The 24,387-nt window shown below is 35.0% G+C and overlaps 5 protein-coding genes across 11 annotated transcripts; 2 read left to right on the forward strand and 3 right to left on the reverse strand.

Annotated features, from left to right (window-relative positions):
* The first annotated feature begins 522 nt into the window (after positions 1-522).
* LOC103484469 (magnesium-chelatase subunit ChlI, chloroplastic-like) lies at positions 523-2,580 on the forward strand. The gene is made up of 3 exons (XM_008441547.3): positions 523-795; positions 990-1,096; positions 1,415-2,580. Exons 1-3 carry the CDS (start codon positions 690-692, stop codon positions 2,462-2,464), a joined length of 1,263 nt encoding a protein of 420 aa, XP_008439769.1. The 5' UTR covers positions 523-689; the 3' UTR covers positions 2,465-2,580.
* A 178-nt stretch (positions 2,581-2,758) lies between these two features.
* Positions 2,759-5,470, reverse strand: LOC103484470 (nudix hydrolase 15, mitochondrial). 3 transcript variants are annotated; one of them, XM_008441549.3, is made up of 6 exons: positions 4,885-5,468; positions 4,544-4,686; positions 3,695-3,814; positions 3,399-3,584; positions 3,108-3,243; positions 2,759-3,008 (listed from the first exon to the last, which is right to left on the reverse strand). In XM_008441549.3, exons 1-6 carry the CDS (start codon positions 5,243-5,245, stop codon positions 2,875-2,877), a joined length of 1,080 nt encoding a protein of 359 aa, XP_008439771.1. In that variant the 5' UTR covers positions 5,246-5,468; the 3' UTR covers positions 2,759-2,874. The 3 variants fall into 3 exon arrangements, with proteins under 3 accessions (XP_008439771.1, XP_008439772.1, XP_008439770.1); XM_008441550.3 differs by having other exon boundaries at positions 3,091-3,243; positions 4,885-5,465; XM_008441548.3 differs by having other exon boundaries at positions 2,759-3,243; positions 4,885-5,470.
* Positions 5,471-5,719: 249 nt separating this feature from the next.
* LOC103484471 (protein IQ-DOMAIN 9) lies at positions 5,720-10,626 on the reverse strand. 5 transcript variants are annotated; one of them, XM_051088585.1, is made up of 7 exons: positions 10,203-10,626; positions 9,930-10,075; positions 9,201-9,306; positions 8,429-8,563; positions 7,210-7,437; positions 6,514-6,627; positions 5,720-6,407 (listed from the first exon to the last, which is right to left on the reverse strand). In XM_051088585.1, exons 3-7 carry the CDS (start codon positions 9,273-9,275, stop codon positions 6,027-6,029), a joined length of 933 nt encoding a protein of 310 aa, XP_050944542.1. In that variant the 5' UTR covers positions 9,276-9,306; positions 9,930-10,075; positions 10,203-10,626; the 3' UTR covers positions 5,720-6,026. The 5 variants fall into 5 exon arrangements, with proteins under 5 accessions (XP_050944542.1, XP_008439777.1, XP_008439774.1 ...); XM_008441555.3 differs by having other exon boundaries at positions 9,201-9,297; positions 9,930-10,626; XM_008441552.3 differs by having other exon boundaries at positions 9,930-10,626.
* Positions 10,627-12,940: 2,314 nt separating this feature from the next.
* Positions 12,941-13,965, forward strand: LOC103484472 (E3 ubiquitin-protein ligase ATL41-like). The gene has a single exon (XM_008441558.3). The coding sequence runs from the start codon at positions 13,107-13,109 to the stop codon at positions 13,842-13,844; it is 738 nt and encodes a 245-aa protein (XP_008439780.1). The 5' UTR covers positions 12,941-13,106; the 3' UTR covers positions 13,845-13,965.
* Positions 13,966-15,798: 1,833 nt separating this feature from the next.
* Positions 15,799-24,142, reverse strand: LOC103484473 (apoptosis inhibitor 5-like protein API5). Its single transcript, XM_051088586.1, has 16 exons — positions 23,813-24,142; positions 23,542-23,703; positions 23,182-23,281; positions 23,025-23,090; positions 22,460-22,557; positions 22,278-22,352; positions 21,984-22,133; positions 20,975-21,040; positions 20,817-20,882; positions 19,521-19,631; positions 17,872-17,961; positions 17,632-17,738; positions 16,986-17,100; positions 16,839-16,904; positions 16,650-16,753; positions 15,799-16,406 (listed from the first exon to the last, which is right to left on the reverse strand). Exons 1-16 carry the CDS (start codon positions 23,897-23,899, stop codon positions 16,205-16,207), a joined length of 1,665 nt encoding a protein of 554 aa, XP_050944543.1. The 5' UTR covers positions 23,900-24,142; the 3' UTR covers positions 15,799-16,204.
* Between the last annotated feature and the right edge of the window lie 245 nt (positions 24,143-24,387).

Below are 24,387 nucleotides of genomic sequence, written 5' to 3' on the forward strand. Positions count from 1 at the left end.
ATTGTTATAATCATTTTCCCCTATAACTCTTTCTCTCCCCAAACGCACTCTTATAGTTTTAAAAAGAAAATTTTGAAGGCTAAAACTGGATGAAAACTCATTAATAATTTATACGGATTAAGATTTAATTTTCTCTCCTGGACTAAAAATTATTATTTGACCTATTTTTATCTAATTTATTCTTATGAGTATTGGTATGAAGAAATTTTTAATATTATAAATCTATGAAAAAGTTTTTCATACTACCTTAATTTATGGTTAACTACCTAAATAATTATTAAAAATTGTCTTCGATCCACTTAATATTTAAGAATTTTTTTCAAAAACAGAAAAAAAATGATAAATTTATTACACTTGTTTTTTTTTTTTTTTTTTGCGTAAATATTTGGTTAAATGTTATATATTTTTTTTTATACAGTTTTACTATTTAATAAATTAATAAATCAAATTTAGTGACATGTAAAATAATCAACGTAGAAAACACATGGCATGGGCTACCGTGGCACTAAAAAATTCCATATTTGTATAGTAAGAGTAGGCTAGGAAGTTACACGAGAAGCAAAAGGCAGAAGTTTGTAGTGAAATCTATCCTCTCTTATCCGCAACCTAACAAACCAATACAAACCATTTATTAAAGTTGGGAACGAATCACCAAGGATTCCCACCCCATAGCAGCGCACAATTCAGCCATGGCGTTCGCTCTCGGAGGATCTTCCTCAACTGCGATCTTGGCCTCTCGATCCCTCTCTTCTCCCTCCCCTAGGCAGTTCCTGCCTCTTCTCTCTCTGACCCCAGGTACATTTCCTTATAAATTAATCAATCTCTTCTTTCTTTACTCTTCCCTTTCTTGCTTATTGCCGTCTTTTAATTCCTCTTTTATGTCTCCGGTTTCATTTTTAATTTCTTTTACTCGTCTCTTGAAGCCTAATATTTGAAATTTTCTGTTCTCATCGAATTTTGGAGTTGTAAAGCATTTGGTAATTTTGCAGCTCATGGTAATGGGAAGAAATCTTTTGGGAGTATTAGGATTCAGGGGAAGAAGGGAAGGCCTCAGGTCAAATGCAATGTTGCGACTGAAATAAACACCGTTGAGCAGGTTCATTATTCCCCACCTGGAATTTAGTTTGTTTCTGTGTATACAAGCTGCATTCATGAAGCTGTTTAAAACTTTTAATTTCTTTTCGCGTTCCAGTTCCAGTAATATAATGTATACTGCATTGTGAAAGCTAACTGAAGAAAACTGATATCTTTACTGGTCAATGAACTAAATGGATCTTGATTTAAACGATTCTTTTACAGTTTCTTTAAGAGTGAAAAAGAAAGGGGAAAAATCTACCAGTGAAAAAAGGAAGTAGAAAATTGCTGGATTTGTTTCAAGGTCATACGAGTGAATAATATATTACTGATTTTTCAGGCTGTGAATATCTCAAAAGAGAGTCAGAGGCCAGTTTATCCTTTTGCTGCTATAGTAGGGCAGGATGAGATGAAACTATGTCTTCTACTGAACGTTATTGACCCAAAAATCGGAGGTGTCATGATCATGGGTGATAGAGGAACAGGAAAATCAACCACAGTTAGGTCTTTGGTTGATTTGCTTCCTGAAATCAGGGTTGTGTTTGGAGATCCCTACAATTCTGACCCTGAGGACCCTGAATCAATGGGTATTGAAGTGAGGGAAAGTCTGGGGAAAGGAGAGCAACTGTCAGTGGTGATGACCAAAATTAATATGGTTGATCTGCCATTGGGTGCTACTGAAGACAGGGTTTGTGGGACTATTGACATTGAAAAAGCACTTACTGAAGGTGTGAAGGCATTCGAGCCAGGCCTTCTTGCTAAAGCTAACAGAGGTATTCTCTATGTGGATGAAGTAAATCTTTTGGATGATCATTTAGTTGATGTCCTACTGGATTCGGCTGCCTCTGGTTGGAACACAGTTGAGAGAGAGGGCATTTCCATTTCCCATCCTGCTCGATTCATTTTGATTGGTTCGGGAAATCCAGAAGAGGGGGAGCTTAGGCCACAGTTACTCGATCGGTTTGGAATGCATGCTCAAGTTGGTACTGTAAGGGATGCAGAGTTGAGAGTGAAGATTGTCGAGGAGAGGGCCCGGTTTGACCAGAATCCTAAGGAATTCCGTGAATCTTATAAGGCAGAGCAAGAAAAGTTGCAGCAACAAATTTCGTCCGCTAGGTGTTCCCTTTCTTCTGTTCAGATAGATCAGGATCTGAAGGTGAAAATCTCCCGGGTTTGTGCCGAGTTGAATGTCGATGGATTGAGAGGAGACATAGTGACAAATAGAGCTGCTAAGGCTCTTGCAGCTCTAAAGGGAAGGGATAAAGTTGCTGCTGAGGACATAGCTACCGTCATTCCCAACTGCTTAAGACATCGTCTTAGAAAGGATCCATTGGAGTCTATTGATTCTGGTTTACTTGTCATTGAGAAATTTTATGAGGTATTTAGCTGAGAAAGGTGAAATAAATAGCCTTCTCTTTGCAACTCTTTTTGTAAGTTGTAACAAAGTGACACCAGTGTGCTTTTTGTCATGTTTCCCCTTCCGTTTATATGAGCAGAATTTACAGATTTCCAATGCACAGATAATTTAATACTTACTATATGGAGAGAAATTTATGATATCTACTTTGCTGTAAAACAAGGTCCAATTATATCCCCTTGGAACTTCATGCATCCCATCAATCATTTGAGTATCTCCATTTCAATCCAACAGTAAAATGAATGTTGTCTACAAGAAAAGCTCAAGTTGAAGAATATATTTACATTGAAGGAACATCTAGATTAGCAGTGAAGTTTCTGCAGCACAAGCAATCGGTTTTTCATTTACAATAGTTTGTCTTTGCTACTAATCAAATTAGCCACTTAGATCAACATCAATATAGACGGTGGTAAAGTAATGTTATCGTCTAAAAGAACGAATGAGCTCTGAACCCACGTAGACCTGCCAGCCCTGTTAACGGACAGCTGCTTAAGCTCTCCATGCCGTGAATCATTTTCTGCAATTTCAATGTCAGATGCCTGAAAGTTAAGGAGAGTTCTGCACCAAGGATAGAGCAAAAAGAGAAGAGAGAGAGATACCATTGAAAACGATATACCAGAAACTGCAGGAAGTTTGTTCCTAGCATTCACTCTCAAAGATATTTTTCTCAGCACATTATACCGGTGGCTTCCGCTACTCTGGAATTTTATTTTTGGCTCCAAATGAGTGCAATAATCTTTGGAATCTTCTACCTTTTTATTCATATCAAACATTAACATCAAAATCCTATTTCAGTTAATGTCCGACTTTGAAAACATACCAACACAGGACTGTAATGTAGTCTACACCCCCAACAACAATCTCAACTCTAAGGCATAATAGTATCTTTAGCTACAACTCTTGGAACCTTGAAGATAGGGTTTTGCTCCAGAAAAGATGGTGAGCTTTGGAGTACTATTGATGCAGCCCTTATTAAGATCCCAGCAGTTAAACCCCATATCACAAATTTCTTGTTCTCAGTCTCATAATCAAAGAAATGAACAAGGTATTTGCATCCCATCCACTCTCTTTCCTCCGATCTCCGATTTTCATCCTGCGTCAGATGTTTAAGAGAACATTAACATCAAGAATTCAATAAAGGGTTCAAGAAAAATTATAGAAGATAGTTGTACTTTTAATTATCCGCCAAATGAAGATAATAACCTTAAGAAACATATCAAGTGGAGCATCAAATACTTCATCCACTTCAGCAGGATTCGGCCTGGGAATGAATGCATTTCTTTCATTCATAATGCCGATTACAGGAACCACTCTCAGTAGATGCTGCAAAGAAAAAGAGAAGGTTAACATGTATTGAGCGCTGATCATCACATCCCTAGTAAGTATATGCTTCTTGCTGCAGTCAAAACTACTAAAATTCCGCAGGTTAGCCTCTGGAGTCTAACGAAGCTTATAAACTCAGATGAAACGATGCTGGTGAATCCTGGACAAGGTTACACGATGTTTTTCCACTGAAAGAAGTGAGATTTCTTAAAGAAACTTGAGTTCTTCGAGTCCCAAAGGAACAAAAGAATAATTGCTATTGGTGTTTCTATAAAGGCCAAGTGTCGTTACCTAATCATACAAAGCATTGGAAACGTCTTCGAGTCTCCATAGCTCAACGTTAAGAGGCCCTAAAAGTGATGGAACCAAACTCTAAATCATCAGAAAACCCCAACGTACCAGCAAATAAACCTTCTGACATTCCCTAAATCCTCATTTTTTATTTGACATTAGTTATTTATAGTTGGGATTAGCTGAGATTTACCTAGAAATCTGCACTAAGGTAGAGAGAATTTTCACAAAAACTCTTGAAGTAGAATTGTTTCATGCATTAGGGTACCAAAATTTGCAGCTTTTACTTAATTTGATCTTAAATATAAACCAATTATTTCCTATGATTTAAGAATTGAGTCTGTTTTGCACCACACCAGAAGGGTGCCTCAATGATCAATCAAATAGTCGTCAGTTATCCCAAGTCCAGAAATTTTGTGGAAGAAGTAGAGTAAATACCTTAGACAAGAATGGTTCGAGAACAGTAACAACATTTACGAGCGAAGGATCCAATCCAATCTCCTCCTTTGCTTCTCTCGTCGCAGTGGCCCCATCGTCCTCATCTCCTTCCTCTGCTTTTCCTCCAGGCAATGCAACTTCACCTGCAAACAAATTCCTCCCAAATTATAGCTTAACCGACTAATAACAGGAAAATTGCAACATGGTTCGGGTTGACTTGATATGTAGTCAATAGATACACGAATCCTTTTCCATTTTCGGGCAAAAGATCAAAGTAAATTCTAATTTCCTTGTTCTTAGATTCAATCGAAATCAAAAGGGGTAACCAAAACTGCACTGACCCGAGTGAGTAGACAACCTCGAGGATCGTTTGGTGAGAATGACCCGCAGATCCCCATCATTCCCTTCAAAAAGGCAAATCAACACAGCCGCTCTCTTGGGTCTGAATCTTTCTGGGTCTCGAGGAATTGGAGTGGTTGATTCAGGAAAACCCACTTGAGAAACAACCTTTCCATTGCTCTCCTCACTGCTTGGCTCCTCTATGTCGTCCAACAATGGAGGCGGCTTGTAAAGGCGGAGTTGCTGTGCCAAAACGACTAATCTTCTTGAGCCCCCAGAAGAGTCCGCAGAAGAATCCATGAGTTTTGAGACACGAGTAGTGCACAACAATGGTTTCGATAGCCTTCTAAATATTGAAATCATGAATTTGAAGCCCTTCAAATTTCTTCACAAATAAATGAGACACCGACAATAGTTGGTGGGCTTTTGGCCTTCTCTAGCTTTAGGCATTGGTTTGTATGAGGAGTTTAATTCTGGCCTCTGCGATTGGAAGAAAGAACGTGGAAACTCAAAAGCTTTCCTTGTTCATCTCTTGCGCGAAAAAAAGTTTATAAATAGCTATTAAAATGGCTATTTTCACTGTTTACGTGACACGTTAAAATACCTACCATGAACCATGAATATTCAAAAGGCAACTCTGAGAATTGGCTCACTATCCACTTTATTGCATCGTCACGAACATGGATCGCAAAGGAGGAGAACAGGTGTTGTAACAGATCGTAACTTTACACGGAGGAATGTGAACGTGACAAGATTACCATACAAAAGTTTCGTTGTTTTCATTGTGGTCGTTTAGATACAGGGAAAGAAAGTAAGATTTGAAACCATTTATGGAGGTTATATAACAATCTCAAGCTACCAAATAATATCAAAATCATCAACACTGTTCATATCATATACATTATAACTTAGGTAATACTTTCTTTTTCTTTCAAATATACATAACAAGAAAAGGAAAGGACATAAGAAATAATGACATGGGGGTCAGTCTGCATGCCAATAATATATTACCTCACACCACTCAATGAATGAACATCATCAGAAATGACATACAGAAAACAAATGGCTTCTACATTTTTTATTTTCTTCTCTGGCTTTCTTTGATAAAATATGAACACGTTTTGCATTCTATAAATGGCATCCATTAGGATGTTGTTTCTTCTTTCTTGGTGTTCCCTTTGTCATTCTTGTCATTTTTAATGCTTTCTTTGACACCTTTTTCTTGTGTAGGCAGTTTCTCGGTTTTCTCGGTTGCTGGATAAGACAATCTCCGAGCCTTTACAGATGATTTCCCATTCGGGGAAGGAGGCTTAACTGGACCTCGTGCTTTAGGGGATGGTGAGTTTCTCTTACTGACTTTGCTTGATTGTCTGATTGTAGATTTCTTTGGACTAACAAACTGAGATGGTACACGGCTTTCCCATGGACGAGCAGCTATCCATCGTTCTTTCCAGCTCCAACCCCAATCGGCTTTACCAAGTTCATCTTTACCCAACCCATACATCTCATTAGAGTTTGCTCTCCACTGAAAATTTTAGGGCATTATGAAATAAACCCTTTGTTAGATTGCATAAATGGAGATTATGGTCACTGTGATGTACAAAATGTAACGTTTTAAGGGATTACCATACCTGATGTGAGAATGCATATGCCAAAGCACGCTCGCGCTTAACAGCTGCTTCTTCTCTATCATGTATCCTTGAAAGAATCCCGTCCATGGAGTCTGCACCGCCACACCACTCCACCTGCAATCCATTCAAACTACTGCTTAATAGAACCAATATGACTACGATCATTTTACGCTTTGTGCAAGAAAAATGGAAAAGGTAACTAATTGCAATTTTCAAACGTCATTCCTTTTTTTTTCAACCAATTGCATAAAGAGTCGTTTATTCTTAAAATATCGTTTTAGCAAGCCATTTTGTAGTCGCAAGCTTTTCTCAACTTCAATTGGCGCAAGTTCTCTACACCAATAGCCTCTCCTCACATTTGCTCTCGATGGTCATCTGGGGAAATAGGGGAGGGAAGTCTGTAGTTACAGCTTATTTGAATTTCTTTTGGCATATATGGCTTGAACAAGCTTTCTGTAACTATAAGCTTAGTTTTCCTTGTGCCATTTCAAAGACCTTTTCCTGGTCTAACTCAGCTAGAGAGAGAGAGAGAGAATAATCATTAAGCCACGTGAAAAAGAAAACGATCAAGAAAAGCCTTAGTTGAATGGTTAACTGCAGGATGCGAAAAACAAAATAGAAAACAAAACTGTATATCAAGAGTAAAATCAAGTAGATGTGAGAACTTAAAACACATAAAAGAAGAGGCAGACTGACCTCTATATCATGAAGCTTAGCTTCAAGTTTTCGTTGATTTTCTAATCTTTTTTGTCTCTGTCGTCCTTCTGTCACCATACAAAGTCGACGAGCCCTAATTTGAGCCTGTATATGGCTCCATGAATGAAGATAACCTAGTGTAGATGTAGCATGCTTTCTAACGGAATGACCTTGAGTCAGATTCTGCAGTCTGAAGGCCCCTTTCAAGAGACGTAAATTTTTCCTGGCCTATAATATATAAAAATATAAAAAGCATTAACAACTACGTGAACACACAAGATAATAAAATCCTGCCCGCAGCCTACTATGCTTGTTTATAACACATAATAATTTAGCTCTCCTATTATTGCAAGATCCGAGGAAGCAAAACTTTATCTCCCTTCATACGGACATGGAGAGACTTCATCTGCTTCTGATCCTATAACTTCCATATCCAGGGGATGTTACACTCACCCTTTGGTTACATAAAATCCCAAACCAGCATATATTTTCAGAAAAAAAAAAGAAGGAAAAAAAAGGCTTACGTTTCTCCATTAGATAATGATAACAAAATATAATTTTAAGAATCAGTTTTTATGTTATTTGCTTATTTAAATTAAGTTTCCAATTACAACCATGTATTAAAAGGTAATTGGGACTTTCTGACGTTGAAATAATGCCAGCCACACAGCTGGAGCTAGTCAAAAGATTGTCTCGTTGGAAGGAAGTGAGGCAAATCCTTCTTCCTCAAAACCATTACCTACTAAAGCTCGAAGTTCTGGTTGAGGTTATGATTGAATTATTTTCAAGTTGGCCTCCTTCTATATCTCTTTGTTAAGCTGTAAGTTGCCGCATTAACATGTTCCCCATTTCATGAGATATATAAACAAGTTCTCTCACACATTCAACAATACCTAAATGTGGAGATTCAAACCTCCAACCTTTTGACTGAGATTATAGTATCTTAACACTTGAGTTATGCTCAAGTTGGCCTATATCAGTCCATCTCTTCCTCACTTGGTAAGATTACTGCATTTACAAATTCCTCATTTCCTGAGATTCACAAACAGCCAGGGTTTCTAAATGTTTGCATGTCCCAACAATCCTGGTTATGAAATCTAGAAATGATAACACCGTTTTTAAAAGCATATGGGTAACAAACAAACGAAGCATGTGAGATTAATAAACCCATCTTGGAGTATATATTTTAGATGGGAAGAAGGTAGAAAGAGTAACTCACACGATATGCTCGGTATGCTGTCTGAATTCGAACTGCAGCTACATCTTCAATCGGCATCCCAAAAGACTTACTCTTCCCATTAGCACCATCATTTTTAAACCTTGGGGAATCTTTTTGCAAATCATCCAATTTCTCCTGACATGATAATTTCCATATCAAAAAAGAGTACTAAGACAGGAGTATATTAACAGTTGAACACCAATCTGTAAAATCCAGTTATTTTTCAAGCAGCTAGCAGGACTGGAAGACCAACTATCAAAAGGGGGAAACGGCTTGTATGACTATTCAACCAAAGGAAATAACCCTAACTGGTACTATGAAATCGCTAGGAAAGACTAACTCTGGCAAAAAATCATGAATCCCAATTAGTTGTTTTTTTCTCGCAAAAAAATTTATCATATACTAATGACTAATGAGAATTGAGTTCTACCCAAGTTTTTTTCCTCCAAGTGATCCCTTAGAGTATCAAGTCAGCCTTTGAGTTTGAGGTTAACAAAAGCATACAGATGAAAAGATCGAGCTACAGCAAGCTTAAAGAAGACCGGTCCTAACTATAACAGAATACCCAAACCTTATAAAACATGGAAGACATGTACACGAGAGTGAAAGAATGAGAACTAATGAATTGAAGTTTGAAACTTCTCCATTTCATTTTCCTTTTTTCCATACTGAAGAGCCAAATTTGAACATGAATTAAAACAGCCTTAATTTGAACAAAGAAAAATGAATTAAAATAGCCATAATCTAAGCACAAGAAACGGCATTGCCATACCTTAGTTTGTTTCGAACTGCTGGTTTTCACTTTTTTTAAGCGAATTACTGCCTTAAACCAACGTCCAGAACCCATCTTTAAACGAAGTGCTTGTATCCTAAACAAGCTAGAAACAGTTTTACGTTAATCAAATGTCACTACTATCATCAGTAAGCAAGCGTTGACTAAGCCTTGTCTGCTTCAATAATATTCCACTATTAAGTCTCCCCTTAAAAACTTCTTATTTGACCAGAGAATCGCTTAAACCAAATTTTAAATGCAGATCCCACAGTAAACACAGAATTGAACTTGAAACAAGCCAATCACGAAAGAAACAGAGATAAGATGTTACCAATTGAACATTTGCCTAACAAACATACTACGCATTTCAAAACCATCAATCTCAGATAATAGAATTTTCAACGGTCACTCAAGATCACGCAATTCATTAAAAAGCAACACAGATATTATGTTCCTCCGACCCTCCAAAGAAGAGCGAAAACCAGAATATAAGTTCTACTATCACAGTCATCACCACAGAAGATATGGAAACTCCCAAAAAGAATCACAAAACATAGTCAATATTTACCGCAACAAGCACTAGAACTTATAAATTTCCCCATCAGTAAGCTTCTAAGACTTCCAGATCTACCATTTCTTACCCAATACAATATTCCATACCTCAAATGTCAACATAGAAATGTAAGTGATATTAAAAGGGAAAAAATGGAGGGTGAAGAATAGATATACCAGAGAAAAGGAAAAGGCTGGAGAAGAAATCAATGAAGAAACAGTTCTAAACTTCTAAAGCATAGCCATTCCAATTTTGAAAGAGAAGGGCAGTCGACAACTGGTCCAGCTTTGTGAAGTCGTAGTAGTAAAGATGAAGGCAAATCCTGAGAGAATAAAAGTGGTTGTTGCAATGTGGATTGGCCATGGCCCATCACCAGCCTTTTTTCTCCCAAAAATTCCCAATGAAAATAATTTTAAAGAGACAAATAAAAAAAAAAAAAAAAAAAAAACCCTTAAAATATTCTTCCCGCCCTCAATCAGAGGCTCAACCAACGCAACAGCTCATGAGAAGGAAGATCGTACGGTCACCATTAAAGGGTTGGTGGATTTCTCTATAACGACGTGTGAACGAACTCTTTGATCGAGAAATGGGTCGGCTTTCATCTCCCTCGGCGGACGAAAATTTCAGGTGTAATTTGTGGATTACTGAGAATGAAGAAGCCATGGAATTATTGAAATAAGCAGAACGTTACAAAATTGGTATTTCACCGGCACTCCTTTGCGACATCTGTACATTACGCAAATCTTGTCGGCCGTCATATTCTTTTTTTCTTTCTTCTTTTCTCTTTTTTAAGCAATCAATCAATCGATGACAATTTCTTTTTCTTTATTGTTATTATCCTTTTTTTGAGATAGACAAATTTAAAAAGAATGAAAATTCTTATCTTCTAATAAATGAACAGAGCCCTAAATTTCTTTATTTTTGATTTCTTTGCTTCCGTTTAGAACACGAAGTTTGATGTCAAGTTTTTCCCTTTTTTGTATTTAATGAAGTTACAAATTATTTTAAATATAAAATGTTTTTAATCAAACATAAAAATTAAAATTTTCAAAAAGTTCAGAAAAATCTTTTTTTAGAGTTTAAAAAATTTATCCACAATTTTTTATAAATTTCTTTATCTTATATCTACTTTTTTTCTTTTAATCAAGTGCATGTCAAATTTGACAAAATAGAAAACATAAATGATTAGAATTAAAATGTATTTTTAAGGGAATTGAAAAGCCTGTCAACATATGATGAAGATTGAGGGGAACTTAATCTTAACCTAATTGATCAATTACCATTAAAAATGGCCGATTAACTAAAAAGACTAAAAAATGTCAATTAAAGAAACGAAAACTTTAACTCAAACATAAATTTAGAAAAATGGAATATAGTTTTCCTAGACCTTATACATCATTTCACAGTCATATGAATGAGAAACCAACGTAGAACAAAACCAAATTTTTTGTCACAGCTAAAGTCTTCATCTTTATTTGGTTTTTTTTTCTTTTTCCAGAATTATTATTTTTGTGTCTCTTTATTTAAGCTCCCAGCTTCCAACGATGTTTAAAAGTCAACGATATGAGCTTGGGATGGCCATTTTGTTTTAAAGAAAACGAAAAGGAAGTTGGGGACTGAGATCCAAACTTCAAACCCAAAGTCCCTATTCATCTTCCCCAATAAAATCCCAAACTAAACGAATATATATATACTGTCATGGAATTTTAAGCATTATTGTAATTTTAATTTAGTAAGATCGTAATCTTTGAACATTTTAAAAAATATTTAGAACATATACCATAATTTTAAATTTTAGAATTGTTCCTTGTTTTGTTATATTTAAGAATGTTTCTTAATTTTTTTAGTTTATTATAAGATTAAATATCTAATTTCTCTAATTTTACATATTGAAAATAATAATAATAATTTGGAGTTGACACTTTCAAATATCTTATTTATCTGATAATGATTATAGCTTAATTTAATAAAGAATGACAATTAAATTGTTACAAAGAAAAAAAAAATCTAGGGAAAAACAAAATAAAATGGGGAAGCGACCATTGAAATTATGTGTCACATTTTCCACCAAATTGTGGTGGACCTGAAAATAGTGATATCTATGTGTACTCATATGGAACCCTTTTTTCAAAGTTTGAGACTAAGGTGTAGGCCAATCCTGATCAAATGAAAATTATAATTTGATTGATATTAATAAAATGAGGACCCCATAATGTTTGAAATCAAACCATTTCTTTTTGACACTCATTCACATACAACCTTCCCTCTCTTTTCTTATTATTTTTTATTTCAACGTGTTTCGCTTTCAAATATTCTATATTACATCATAAATTGTTATGAACAATGAAAAAACAAATATTACTGTTATTATTTATTTATTTATTTTTTTTAGAATGTAGAATTAGTTTTTTAAAATTATACTGTATATTCCTTAGTCCAAAAAGAAAAAAGAAAAATAAAATTTGTAGGAATGAAGAACCCACAAAAGATGATGAGTTAAATTGGAAAAAGGTTAGTGAGTTTGTAGTAGGGTACTGCCTCAATTTTGAATTTATCTAAAGTGCACATAATGCATTCTTTCTTTATTTATCATTTATTAACAATATTTGAAGTTATTTAAGGACATTATGCAATACATTAAAAATCAAAATAAAAACAAAAGAAAATCCATTTAAAATTGAATCATCCAAACAAATAATTATAATTAAATATGTATCTTTTTAGGTTATAAGCTCTTTGGTAACTGCCCCATTAATTTTCTTGGAAAAAATTTACTTATATAGTAAATAATTAAAAAATTTCGTAACTCAACCTGATATGCTATTCTAATGAATTAACACAGTTTTTTTTATTATTATTATTATTAAATAACAAAATTCACTTTCAATTATTCCAAAGTATTCAATATATATTACAGAGAAATTTAATTGTCAAATTCTCAAATAATTTAACGTCCAGAGAGTGTGTCTAAACTTTATTTTAGAAATATTTAACATTAATTCCAATTGAAATGTAAACGTCCCACCTTAAATTTCAATATGAATACTCTGTATTTATTTTGAATTTCAGTATGAGACTTAAAGATATTATTCTTAGATTTTTTTTTTTTTTTAAATTGTTAGATTCTAATTAGGATGATTTTGTACTAGTTTTATTTATGTAGGCTCTATCAATTTAAATACATATTGTTATGGTTTTTTTTGTTTATTGTTAATTTAAATAAAGTCAATATGGAAAACAACTCTCAAAGACCATTAGTCATATTTAGCCAAATAAATGTGGAATAGCCAAATTTCTATATTTCTAATTCATTTATATATTTTCCCTCTCACACCTCTCCGATTCATTCAATCATGGGCTCCGACGACGAAGATCATCATCTCCGGAAGTTCGGAACCCGCCACAAGGTTATGGTCTCTGCAATTTTCAGTCTATTCATCGTCGTTATTATCATTCTTTTCCTCCATTTTTACCTCCGATATCTCCAAAGGCGCCGAAGACAATCCAGATTAATCAATCTCGAACAGCAGATTTCACGAGCCGAACGCCAAATTCACACCGCATCGGCTACGGCGACGGCGCCTCCTAAGGCCGGGCTAGACCCTCTCCTTATAGCCAGAGTTCTGCCGGAATCAATCTTCAAGCAAGCTGATCATCGCGGCGAAATCGTAGAGTGCTCGATTTGCTTGAGCAACATCGAAGAGAAAGCCACCGTTAGGATTCTCCCAAATTGCAAGCATATATTCCATGTGGAGTGTATCGATATGTGGCTTTTTTCAAATACAACCTGTCCGGTCTGCCGGACGGCGGTGGAGCCAATAGTTATAGCTGCTACAGAGCACGGGGAGGTTCCGACGGCTCCGCCGTTGGTGGAGGAGCAATCGGGGTCTAGGTTAAGTTCGTTTAGAAGGACAATGAGCAGAGAGAGGTCTCAGACGGTTCATGCGACGGCTCCGCCGTTGACGGAGGAGCAACCGAGCTCTCGACTGAGCTCTTTTAGAAGAATGATGAGTAGAGACAGAGAGAGATCGTTTAGGGTTCACAGTTGTGGAGAAGCATCGGTTCGGTCCGGAGACTTAGAGAGGCAATGATTTTAAATTTTTCTATCTACTTTTCAAATCTTCAATTGGTTTATAATTTCTCTGCTGTTTGTACATATAAATTTTATCAAGAATCATTAGTGGTTCTGTTTTTTGTTTTTCATTATTTCAATATGGTTTTGGAGATTTAAATAATTATATAACATAGGTTTGATAATTATAAAAATATATCTTCTATATTCTTACCATTCTTAAACCATATTAACCATTAACTTATACTCATCTGGATTCACATATCCAATTTCAGAGGTCATTTGTAAAAAATCACGAAATATATAATCGTAAACAACTAACATAAACTTATTCGTCTGACTCTTTCCTATAAGATATTTTTAAAATAAACTAAAATATTTACAAATATAACAAATTTTAGATTTTGTCAAACGATAGACATTTATGGATTTATATTATTATCTATCAATATGACTGATAAAATTATATTGACATCTATCATTGATAGATTGATAAAATCTGATATTTTACTATATTTTTTTAAATTTTTTATTTTTTACAATTCTTCCGTTTCTATTTATTTGATCTCTTCCTTTTTTTTTTCTAGATGGAGGATTACATTTGCATTTTCAACTAGGGAAAATGGTCTATAAAAGGTTTTGGTTGGTGTGTATTAGTTGTGAAGATTAAGTTAAGAAATATAATAATGTATAGAAGAGTATATAATGAGGTGAAAGTCCAAATCAAATGATTTCTAGAGGAAGTTGTTAATTAAGATTTTTCAAAGCCGTGTAAGAACCTAATTAAATTAGGTACTTTATTGAATTATTAATAATGTATGAATATTTTACATCTCTGGTAGATATGAAAAGAGTTTGAATCTGTGTTGTTCTGAGTTTGATTTTAATAACAAAAGTTTGGTCAAAACTGACGTATGAATATATTTCACCTGCTTAATATTTGAATCCAGTTTCATTCTTTTATTATTATTATTATTATTATTTTAAATTATTGTTCTAAGTGTGGTTGGTAATTTTCTTGTTCATGAACCAACCAACCAGACTAGGAGAAGACGTAAAAATGATAGTTTTTTTTTTTTTTTTCCTTTCTTTCTTAAATCCAGAACTTGTTGAATAAAATAATCAGATAATATCGTAGTACGTAGATATCATACACGTTCGTCACAGCCGCCTTGGAGTTCTTCTCCTCATATGGTATTGCTTTTTGAGTCCACTTGTATAAAAAGATTCTTGCATCAATAATGTGATGTTAAGTCTACTTCACTTTAATATCTATTTTAACCATTCTTGTTTTAACAGTTGGACTTGCAACTTTGATACATGAGGTTTTGACGTTTTTCCTTAAGACGTGTGTTTCTAATCGTGACAGTTGCCAATTTTCCTTAAGACTTAAACCCATTTGTGGGCTTTGGGCCTCATTGGAATTGGAAGAAACCCTCAACTCAAGGTTCATACGCAAACACACTCACATACACATATAAATAAACAATAGCCACGCGTTTGTAACATCCAAGAAAATAAAACCTCTAGCTATTGTATTAAGTTTGAAAATAAGAGCACTTTGTGAACACGACTTTTTCTATTTCAGAAGATAACGTGATTTTTTCTCTCTTAGGAAGGTGACATGACGGGTTTCAATGGGTTAATGATAATTGACATATAGAAGGTTTCAAATTTTTATAATCCAAATAATAATAATAATAATAAAATAATCCAAAAATTGAATGCATTGCAAAATGAAGAGAAGACCATACACGTGTTTCTCACCAGTAGGCCTGATGCCTTGCCAAAGTTTAACGCGAAAAATATCCCTTTTTATCTTTTGGATGGAAAACATGGTCGTTGACTTTTGTTGAGTGTTTTTTTCTTTACTAATCCGAATTACCATTGGCGTAAAGGAACCAAGTTCAGATCAAGTCTTAATCTGCGGGAGGAAAAGAGAAGAGGGAGGGAAAAGGAAATAAAATAGAATATAAAGAGAGGAAAATAAATATTTGAATATAACCATAAACATTCTAATGTTAAAGTGAGTTGTCGTTAAAATACATTGAAAGTCAGCAAATATAGTAATAGTAGTAACATCCACATTTAAAGAGTGTCTAATTACTCATCTCGTTGTTTCTGTCACTAAATCGGGAAGGAATGATGACCCAAAGCCTGAAACCAAATCTAATGTTTTCCTTTTACAATCTCCTAAGACTTCAATCTCGTTAGCATTTTACACCATGAATCTGCAAACTCTTCAGAATTATAAATTCAATACAAAACTTCTTCAGCAGATGAACTCGTTTCACTCATGCCTCCTCCTCTTCTATCATCTATTTCTTCTCCATGTGAATTTTCAACGTTTTCCATCTTTTTAGTTGTGAAAATAAAACTTTAACGGAAACCTCTTCCTCTTCCTCTTCCCCGTCCACCCCAACCTCTTCCTCTCCCACCTCTCATCCCTCCTCCACGTCCACCATAAGATAACCCTTCCAATGCCCTATTAACAAGCTGATTTTGTAAACCACCAGATCCACGACCTTTCTTTGATGGCATGTTGTTCGATCCATTAGCTGCAATAGCAGGCCGTTTTCCCCTGTACAGAGTCGCATTTTATTTTTGTAAGGGAGACGTCGCTCTTTTTTCTTTTTTAATGAAACATTATACAAAAAATAAAGCAAATATATGAAGCTTATCGTCCAAAGGTCATTAAAGTCGAGACACTTTAAAAACATACATTGAGGACCAAATAGTTAAAATCTACTCATCCAAGGAACAGAGAATCTAGTAAGGAAAGACAATAACTGACGGAAGGGCCTAAATTACTAGTTTAACTTACCCAGCTGCAGAAGTGGTAGTGGGTACTTGAGTTTTTGTTACTTCCTTCCAAGATAGGTTGATGCTATTATCCCCAATAAATGTGGGTGCCTTTGCGTGCAAGGGCTGAAAATTAAAAATAAAGATTAACTAAGATGAATGAAATATTAAAATTACTACAACTATGTTACAAAGCTTGCTACATCCTCACCTTTCCCATCGCTAGAATATTATTGCAGGTCCGCAAGCCAGTTTTAGCATTTTGTTGTTGGGTTTTCTACAAAATTGAAAATGAACAGTGATCACAAGCTAGCAAAGCTATGTGAAAGACCATGGGTTTAATGAGAGGAGAACTCACAATGTTACTTTTTGCTTCATCTGACTTGGCTGCTGCCATCGCCTTGTTGTGTTCATCCATCCCTTGAGTTAACTTCTTAATAGTAGCTCTAGTTAAATCCTCGACATTAGTTAACCTGTAGGGTCAGAAATTTTATCAACCATGGATCCAGATGGAAAGAATAGATTGCGAGTGGGGAAGATTCAGCAAGGCTTTCAAGAGGAAAAAGACAGAAAATGAGGCATCTACTGACCAACCACTCAATGACAAAACAATCAGATCAATAACTGAAACCAAAGGAAAAAAGAGTCAATCGTTGAAGTTGCAAATTCATTTGAAGAGCTACTAATTTTTAGAACATCACAATCTAGAAAGGCTTGCAAGAGGGATGAGTTTTCCATGAATGGAGAAAGCAGAATTGCTCAAACGGAGAAAAAGAGATGATTACATGAAAAAAGAAATCGGTGGAGAATAAAGAGATAACAAGAAAATTTTGAAGGTTAGACACTAACTAGATTAGATTAGTCCCTTGAGGACCAATGATAACATTTATCACAGTGATCCGTCTCATAAGCAAGAGGAGAAAGGATATCTTCAATTCTATTTTTCTGAAGTAAAAAGAAACGAAATTTAAGCAAAAATTACAAACTACATAAAGCAAGAATACCTTTCTGTAAAATCCTTGTAATTATCCGAGAAGTCCTCACCCAATCTATCTGAAGGCTGGCCAGTAACAATCTTGTAACCACATAAGCTATTTGTAGCATTGGGGACCTATAGTATGAATATTGCATAAGTGATAAGAATGTCACACCAATGACTCGCATAAGATTCTACCACTATAACTTGGTTACTAGTTCAAGGACAAAGATCACTGCTTTTCTACTACAAAAAGAGAATAGCTAACCTTGTGAGCCAAATGATGAAACGTGTATAGCAGGCACTCAACATAAGTAAAGTTCATCTCTTCTCCTGTCTTTCTCCCAGGCATATACTTCTGAGAATAATAGGGTCCAAAGATTATAAGCAAAATAAGCAAGATATTTGTTTAACTAACTGATATTTGACAAGAACATAGAAATTAAAAGTAGTCCAAGATTCTTCCAAGTAGCATAAACTAATTATTGCAGACAGACATATCTCATAAATATATTTAGTAAGAGTGTTCAAAAAATCCAAAAAACTGACGAGACCAACCCTGATACGGGTTGGGTTGGGTAAGCAACTCTTCGGGGTGCCTCTCAACTTACATGTTTTGTTGTTTTTTTCTTTTAGGTTTCTATTTTGAGGTCTTGAATCTAATGCGAAGTTGAATAGTAATGTGGACCTGATACAGTAATGATTGTGATTCTTGATGGGTTCATGGTCCAAATCCTGCCCCTTTTTGCTAATTTTTTCTTCCGAGAATTTTGGATGCTTATTATTTATTTTTTATTTTATATTAGGGTTTTAGAGTCTTCAGTCCTATTTTGTTCTGTGGACCAATTTTCAAGTTTTGGTTTCTTATCTTAGTGGGATTTGTTGTTGCTTTTCTTAGGGTTCATTCATTCTTCAACATTGGATCATGACCATGGGTGATTGCTCCAATTATTTAGCCTTGTGAAGGCCTGAGGATAGAACACAACCCAACCAGGAAATATGGGTTGGGTTTCCCTCACTAATTTGATTGGTTGGCTGGGGAATTGATCACTCAAAATTTAAGGTTGATCCAAAATATACTCCCAAACCCAACTCAATCCGTGTACACCCCTTTATATGGGATAAGAAGCAAGTTGACAGTAAAATCTAGTGGAAAAAAAGAACTTGAACGACTTGAGGATTGCATAAGTGCTGCCCGGTAGCCACAATGTATAAGGATAATACTAAAAAATCTTGTTGATCTTAACAGCTCATAGGCATCGTTATTTAACAGTGCACCTGGGGTATTAAAGTGCAATACTCTGAGAACTGATGGTGGATTTTTTCTTTGGGGTGGAGCGAAGTGCATAACATAACGTATGTATATCTGCTAACATATGAAAAAGAAAAAAGGGTATTATGTCTTTTAGAACTTAAAGACACAGTTGCAAAACCCGTAAAAGAAATCCTATTTAAGGAAAAGTCATTAGAAAATATGGTATTACTAATAATAGGATAATTAAATGTTTAAAAAGCTTCGTATAATATTAATATTAGAAGCAAGAGATTTTGGAACCCTTTTTTAATTACTTTATCAAAAGAATTAAAAAAAAACAAAACAGGTGCACCGTGGACCACAAAGCACATCTGAGTGAAGACACCTTCACTTGCTTCTTCTTTTTCCAACTCAATAAAATGTTACCAAGGGAATAATTACAAAAAGAACTTTGAAATCGAAGTCCAAAGAGAAACTTGGAGGAACCTCACAAAAGACCAAACATAGAACCTTCACTTACTTCATAAAGCAAAACACCATTTTGGGTCTTTCTCTATAGAGATATGCTTTTCCAAACATTGATATCTATCCTCCCCACACATGCCCAGATCTCCTATAAAAACATTATTTAAAAGTTAAAACAGATGGGAGTGTGGAGTTACCTTCAATAGCTGAACAACCGAAGGAAGGAATTGACGTGAATCTTGAGGCGTTGTATATGGTGAAAATTCTGCAAGGGCTTTAAGTAAATCCAGCTTGCGTTCCTCAGGCAGCTGAAAAGCAGAAAGGAAAAGGAACTAAGAACATTAAGGCCTGTTTGACAACAATTTTATTTTTAATTTTCTATTTTTAAAATTTATGCTTGTTTGCTCCAAATTTCTTTATTATGATTTCCACATATTAACGAGACATTTCAATTCCGTGTCAAATTCTAAGAAAAAAAAAATATTTTCTTAAAAGCTATTTTTTTATTTTTCAAAACTTGTGTTTGGCTTTCGAAAACATGAATACAAAGTACATATGTAGTGTTTATAAGCTCAATTTTCAAAAACAAAACAGTATTTAGAGAGGGCTTAAATTTTTGGCCTAGGGTATTGACACAAATTTTGGACATCAACTTCAGAGCAAGGATTATAATTGCATTGTGAAGATTTCTTATACATCAGAAGGAAGCCATTCACTCGGAACAAGACATCTTAAAAATGTTCTACTTTTCATTTAAAATAGATAATTCAAAAAATAATTAGGAAATACATTTTATGCATATCCTTAAATTCCTTGATGCCTTTGTTAAAATCCTTAGCCCCCTAGGATATCAGCATCTATAATTCTGCTCTAAAGGATAACAACGGAAAAGTTATATTTCAAAGACTATTTCCTCAGCAATTTATCCCTTGTGTATTTTCTTAGCTCTATACCAACAACCACGTTAAAAAAGTCTCATTCGGTGACGGCATCTTAGTGAAGATATTATACTGACTGAAGCTGAGATAACAACAAGTTCTTATCTCAGCTTCAGTCAGACCCTAGAGTAACAGAGTAAGGTGACTACGGAACTAATATCCACTTTTTTGACATTGACGTGCATTTTTTTTTATTTATGAGCAGCCAAACCAACATATTCACACCTCAAGACAACCAACTAAACCTACTACACCTAGCTACATTTTGTTGCCAAAGAAACTCATAGGATTTTAAATCTGAGGAAGGTGACCACGGAACTAATTTCTTTTACGCGCATTTATCTTTCAAAACTTTACTAGCTATAATCCATTGGGGTTATCATTTTCCAATTAAGAAACTCATATCCCAAATTTAGTAACACGAGGAAGGAGCCTTAAAATAAAATGTGATTGCCTAATAGATCAGGGCTGGAACTTAGATGATTTATTTAACTATAAAGAACCTTTAGTTTGTTTTTCAAGAAAAAGAAAAAGAAATAGAGAAATTATCATTACCTTCTCAAAAACTGGAATAACATGTTTGTTCAAGTAGCTGAGGAACTTGCAACTCGAGGCACCTCTCTGAGTATGAGCACGGAATGTAAGCAGTCTCACAAAAATTTGAAACGTGGTCAAATTATTGATCATTTATATACAGGGTATAATGTACGTACCACGACAAAAGGGATAGCCATAAAAAGACATGATATCAACCTGTCAATATGATCTGCATCTGAAACCTGCATAAAAACCCCATTTGATGGAATGTAACTAATAGAAATAATAGTAGAAATGACGGGCAGCTTGATAAGGGCCTATCACAAAAAGTTGAAATAATAGTAGCAATGGAAAAGGAATGGAGGAAATTATGTTTGGCAGTCAACATCAAAAAGACAAATTTTGATACTAACTCAGTGACGTGACAGTGAAAGATAATAATTTAACTCAGACAAAGATATATTACAAATACTGTAGCATGTCCAAAGCATTCACAAGACAGACGCTGTGTTTCTCTTCCTCTTCCTATATTCCATTTTTCATATAGAACTTCATTTCTCATTTCAGGCCTAAAATCAACTAATCTAATTAATAGTGCAGTGCAGTAGACTTATAGTTGTGAAACATTTACACTACGCTCAATCTGTCATGAAGCTATTTAATAGACAACTAAGTACTGAAGAATCCCACCCTCAACTGGCTAATGAAAAATCACACCGTTCTTCAAGTTTCAAAAGAAAATACTGTTCAGACTAAATTATTTCACCTCCACTTTGGTATCTAGGCCATCTGTTTTTCGATCTGAACAAAATAAAGCCAAACATCACTTTATACATATAGTGTGTGACTATGTGTTGTAGTCTAGGCACAATTCCTCTCAACATGAAAATTCCAACCAGAATGTTTAAACATCAGATGGAAAACATAATACTGCCACATTTTCCTCAAATAGAATAATTACATGATAAAGGAATCAATATAAACAAAAAATTAATAATAAAACAAACCAACGTAGTAAGCAATCATGAAAGTTAGACGGATTTAACTATAAAGTGATACATGATGGAAATGTAATGAAATAGAACACATAAATGTAGATCTATTTGCATTACTATACATTATGTTAGGAAATATCATTTGCAAATGTGAAAATATTATCATAATTCATAAGCAACAGATACTCACATTAAACTGAGCATCTAAATCAGCTTGCCCTTCAATGATTCCAATAAGCTCTTTCAATCGCTCTGGTGGGGCTTTCTCTCCAAATATACTCAAGCTTTTCAAGAAGTCCATAAACATTCTAAATTCGGCTCCAGTCACATCTTCCAAACTCTGAAATAAGCTGAATAACATTACTTGCTCATCCTCTACTAGAACAATAAAATTAAACCTGAGTTGTATAACTCAGAATAAATCAACAGCCAAAGGGGAAAATGTTTTAGATAGATTAAAATGTAAATATTTTCATAAAATTACCTTTTTTATCAAATCTGTTATGTGTCTTTCCATTTCCTCTTGGGGCTTCAAGATTTCAGATTTGATGGGAAAAACCTACAGATATAAACAGAAGAACGAGATCCACATCCACCTACTGGTAAGTTGTACCAACAAATAACAAATATTAACTGCAAAGCACATTGCCCATATCTCCCTCTCACCTTCTCTCTGATAAAGCTTAAGACCTTCTCACGGATAACTTCATCAGTAGTTGGTTCATCTACGCTTCCAATGTGCTTAAACAAGGCTGACAATGAAGCTGCAACATTGCACAGATGATGAGGCTGTTAAAAATTAGTAACAGAAACGTTCCTAATCTCAATAGGAATGGCAGGCAAATACATTAATGAAACAAAAGAACCATGGGCACTTTATGCATGATTATTTTAAAATTTTCATAATGAGGGAACTTCACAAAATTCCAATCAGAAAAGGAAACAGAAATGCAAAGGACCTCATTAAATCCGTCATTTATACACAGAAGAAGAAAATACCCCAATAGTTATACTGGCAATTAATATTTAATATCACCAATCTAGCTTGACTTTTATTTGATTAAAAGTTAACTGTGTATGTATCATTGTTCTTTTGTTTTTATTTTTAATTTCCTCTTTGAGTTCGAGGGGCTGGGCACTCAAAACTCTAACATTGGATATAATATAATGGACATATCTTCACGTACTCTAGGAAAACAATGGACATCATATCGTAATATTTAGAATCTACCTTTAACATCCTGCCTCAAGAGAGCCATTAGAGCTTTATGAACAGCATCACGCTCCACAAATTCCTCTGAATCATTACAGGTAACTAAAATCAGTTTTTCAATTAAATAAGAGTATAGTAATCTGTAACATCTTTTAGAAAGTGAACAATAATTTACCCGATGCTAGGATTTGAACAAGAATGTCAACAATTTTGCCAATATTTTCTGGTGTATCCTTGCAGAAAAGAGGAAGTCCTCGAATAGCCTGAACTCGTATCTGCATAGTCATAACTCATATATAAACAGAAGAAACCTTGCAAATAAAAAAACGTAGAAAAAAACAACTAAAAAATGTATAAAAAGTTCATTCCGATGAGAGCGAATAAGTGCCCTAGAAACGCCCGATTACCAATCAACCAGGCAATTATAGAAACTATATGGTACTCCATCCCATCTTTCTATAACTTCCTTCTTTTACAAAGTCAGTCAGCTATACAGGATAAGTAAAGTGGATTGTAAAGTCCGAAATATACGAACCGCAAGCTCTTCTTCTTCAATCAGATCAATATGGGCGTCGATTGCAGGACCAGAAAGGCTGGGGAAGAACTTGAAGAACCTAGGAATGAGTTGAGCGGCCAATTGCTTGGCTTTTGTACTCGTTTTAGCTGCGTCTATTATTCCTTGATAGTCCTTTACATTCTAAAATAACAACCAACGGAGTTAATCCCAAAATCAAAACCCGCGACCACATATTGAAAATCTGTAAAAGAAGGAGAAGGAGAAGTGAGAGTGAAAATGAGGAGGAAACCTGAGACTTGTCCTCCGCCTCATTGAGACGTTCGCCGAACTCATAGAGCTTCTCGATGTGCTGGGCATCTTCAGAAGGCTCAGTCATTGGTGCTAATTTGGGAATTGAAAGTGCAATTGGAGAAGAATGAAAAAAAATGGCAGCGAGAGGAATAGGGAGAGAGTGTAGAGTTGCAGAAACGGGGAACTGAAAATACGAGGAGAAGCCTGTGGAAAGAAGAAGAAGAAGAAGAAGAAGAAGAAGAAGTAGGGAGGGAGCTTCGAAGGGCTAGTGAAAGAGTTCGACTCAGGGTTTTGAAGGGTTGAGAACTAAGGCAGTGAAAGGGGGGCTGTCAGTTTCTTTTAAGATCGCGTCCAAGACATATTGATCTCTTTCATACCTGCGTTTTGCGAAACGACGGCGTCTTACCCACCTAAACGCACCGTTTCACGTCCAAATAATTGACCGCGGTTTGAGTCTTTGTCCAGAAATAACGATCGGGTTAGTAAATTTTTTTTCTTTATTTTGCTCTCTTCCCTCCTTAGTTCTTTACGTTTTATTTTAAGAATTCCCTTTTTTAGATAATTTAGGAATTC

The sequence above is a fragment of the Cucumis melo genome, chromosome 8 (assembly GCF_025177605.1).
Source record: "Cucumis melo cultivar AY chromosome 8, USDA_Cmelo_AY_1.0, whole genome shotgun sequence".
In the NCBI taxonomy this organism is placed as follows: domain Eukaryota; kingdom Viridiplantae; phylum Streptophyta; class Magnoliopsida; order Cucurbitales; family Cucurbitaceae; genus Cucumis; species Cucumis melo.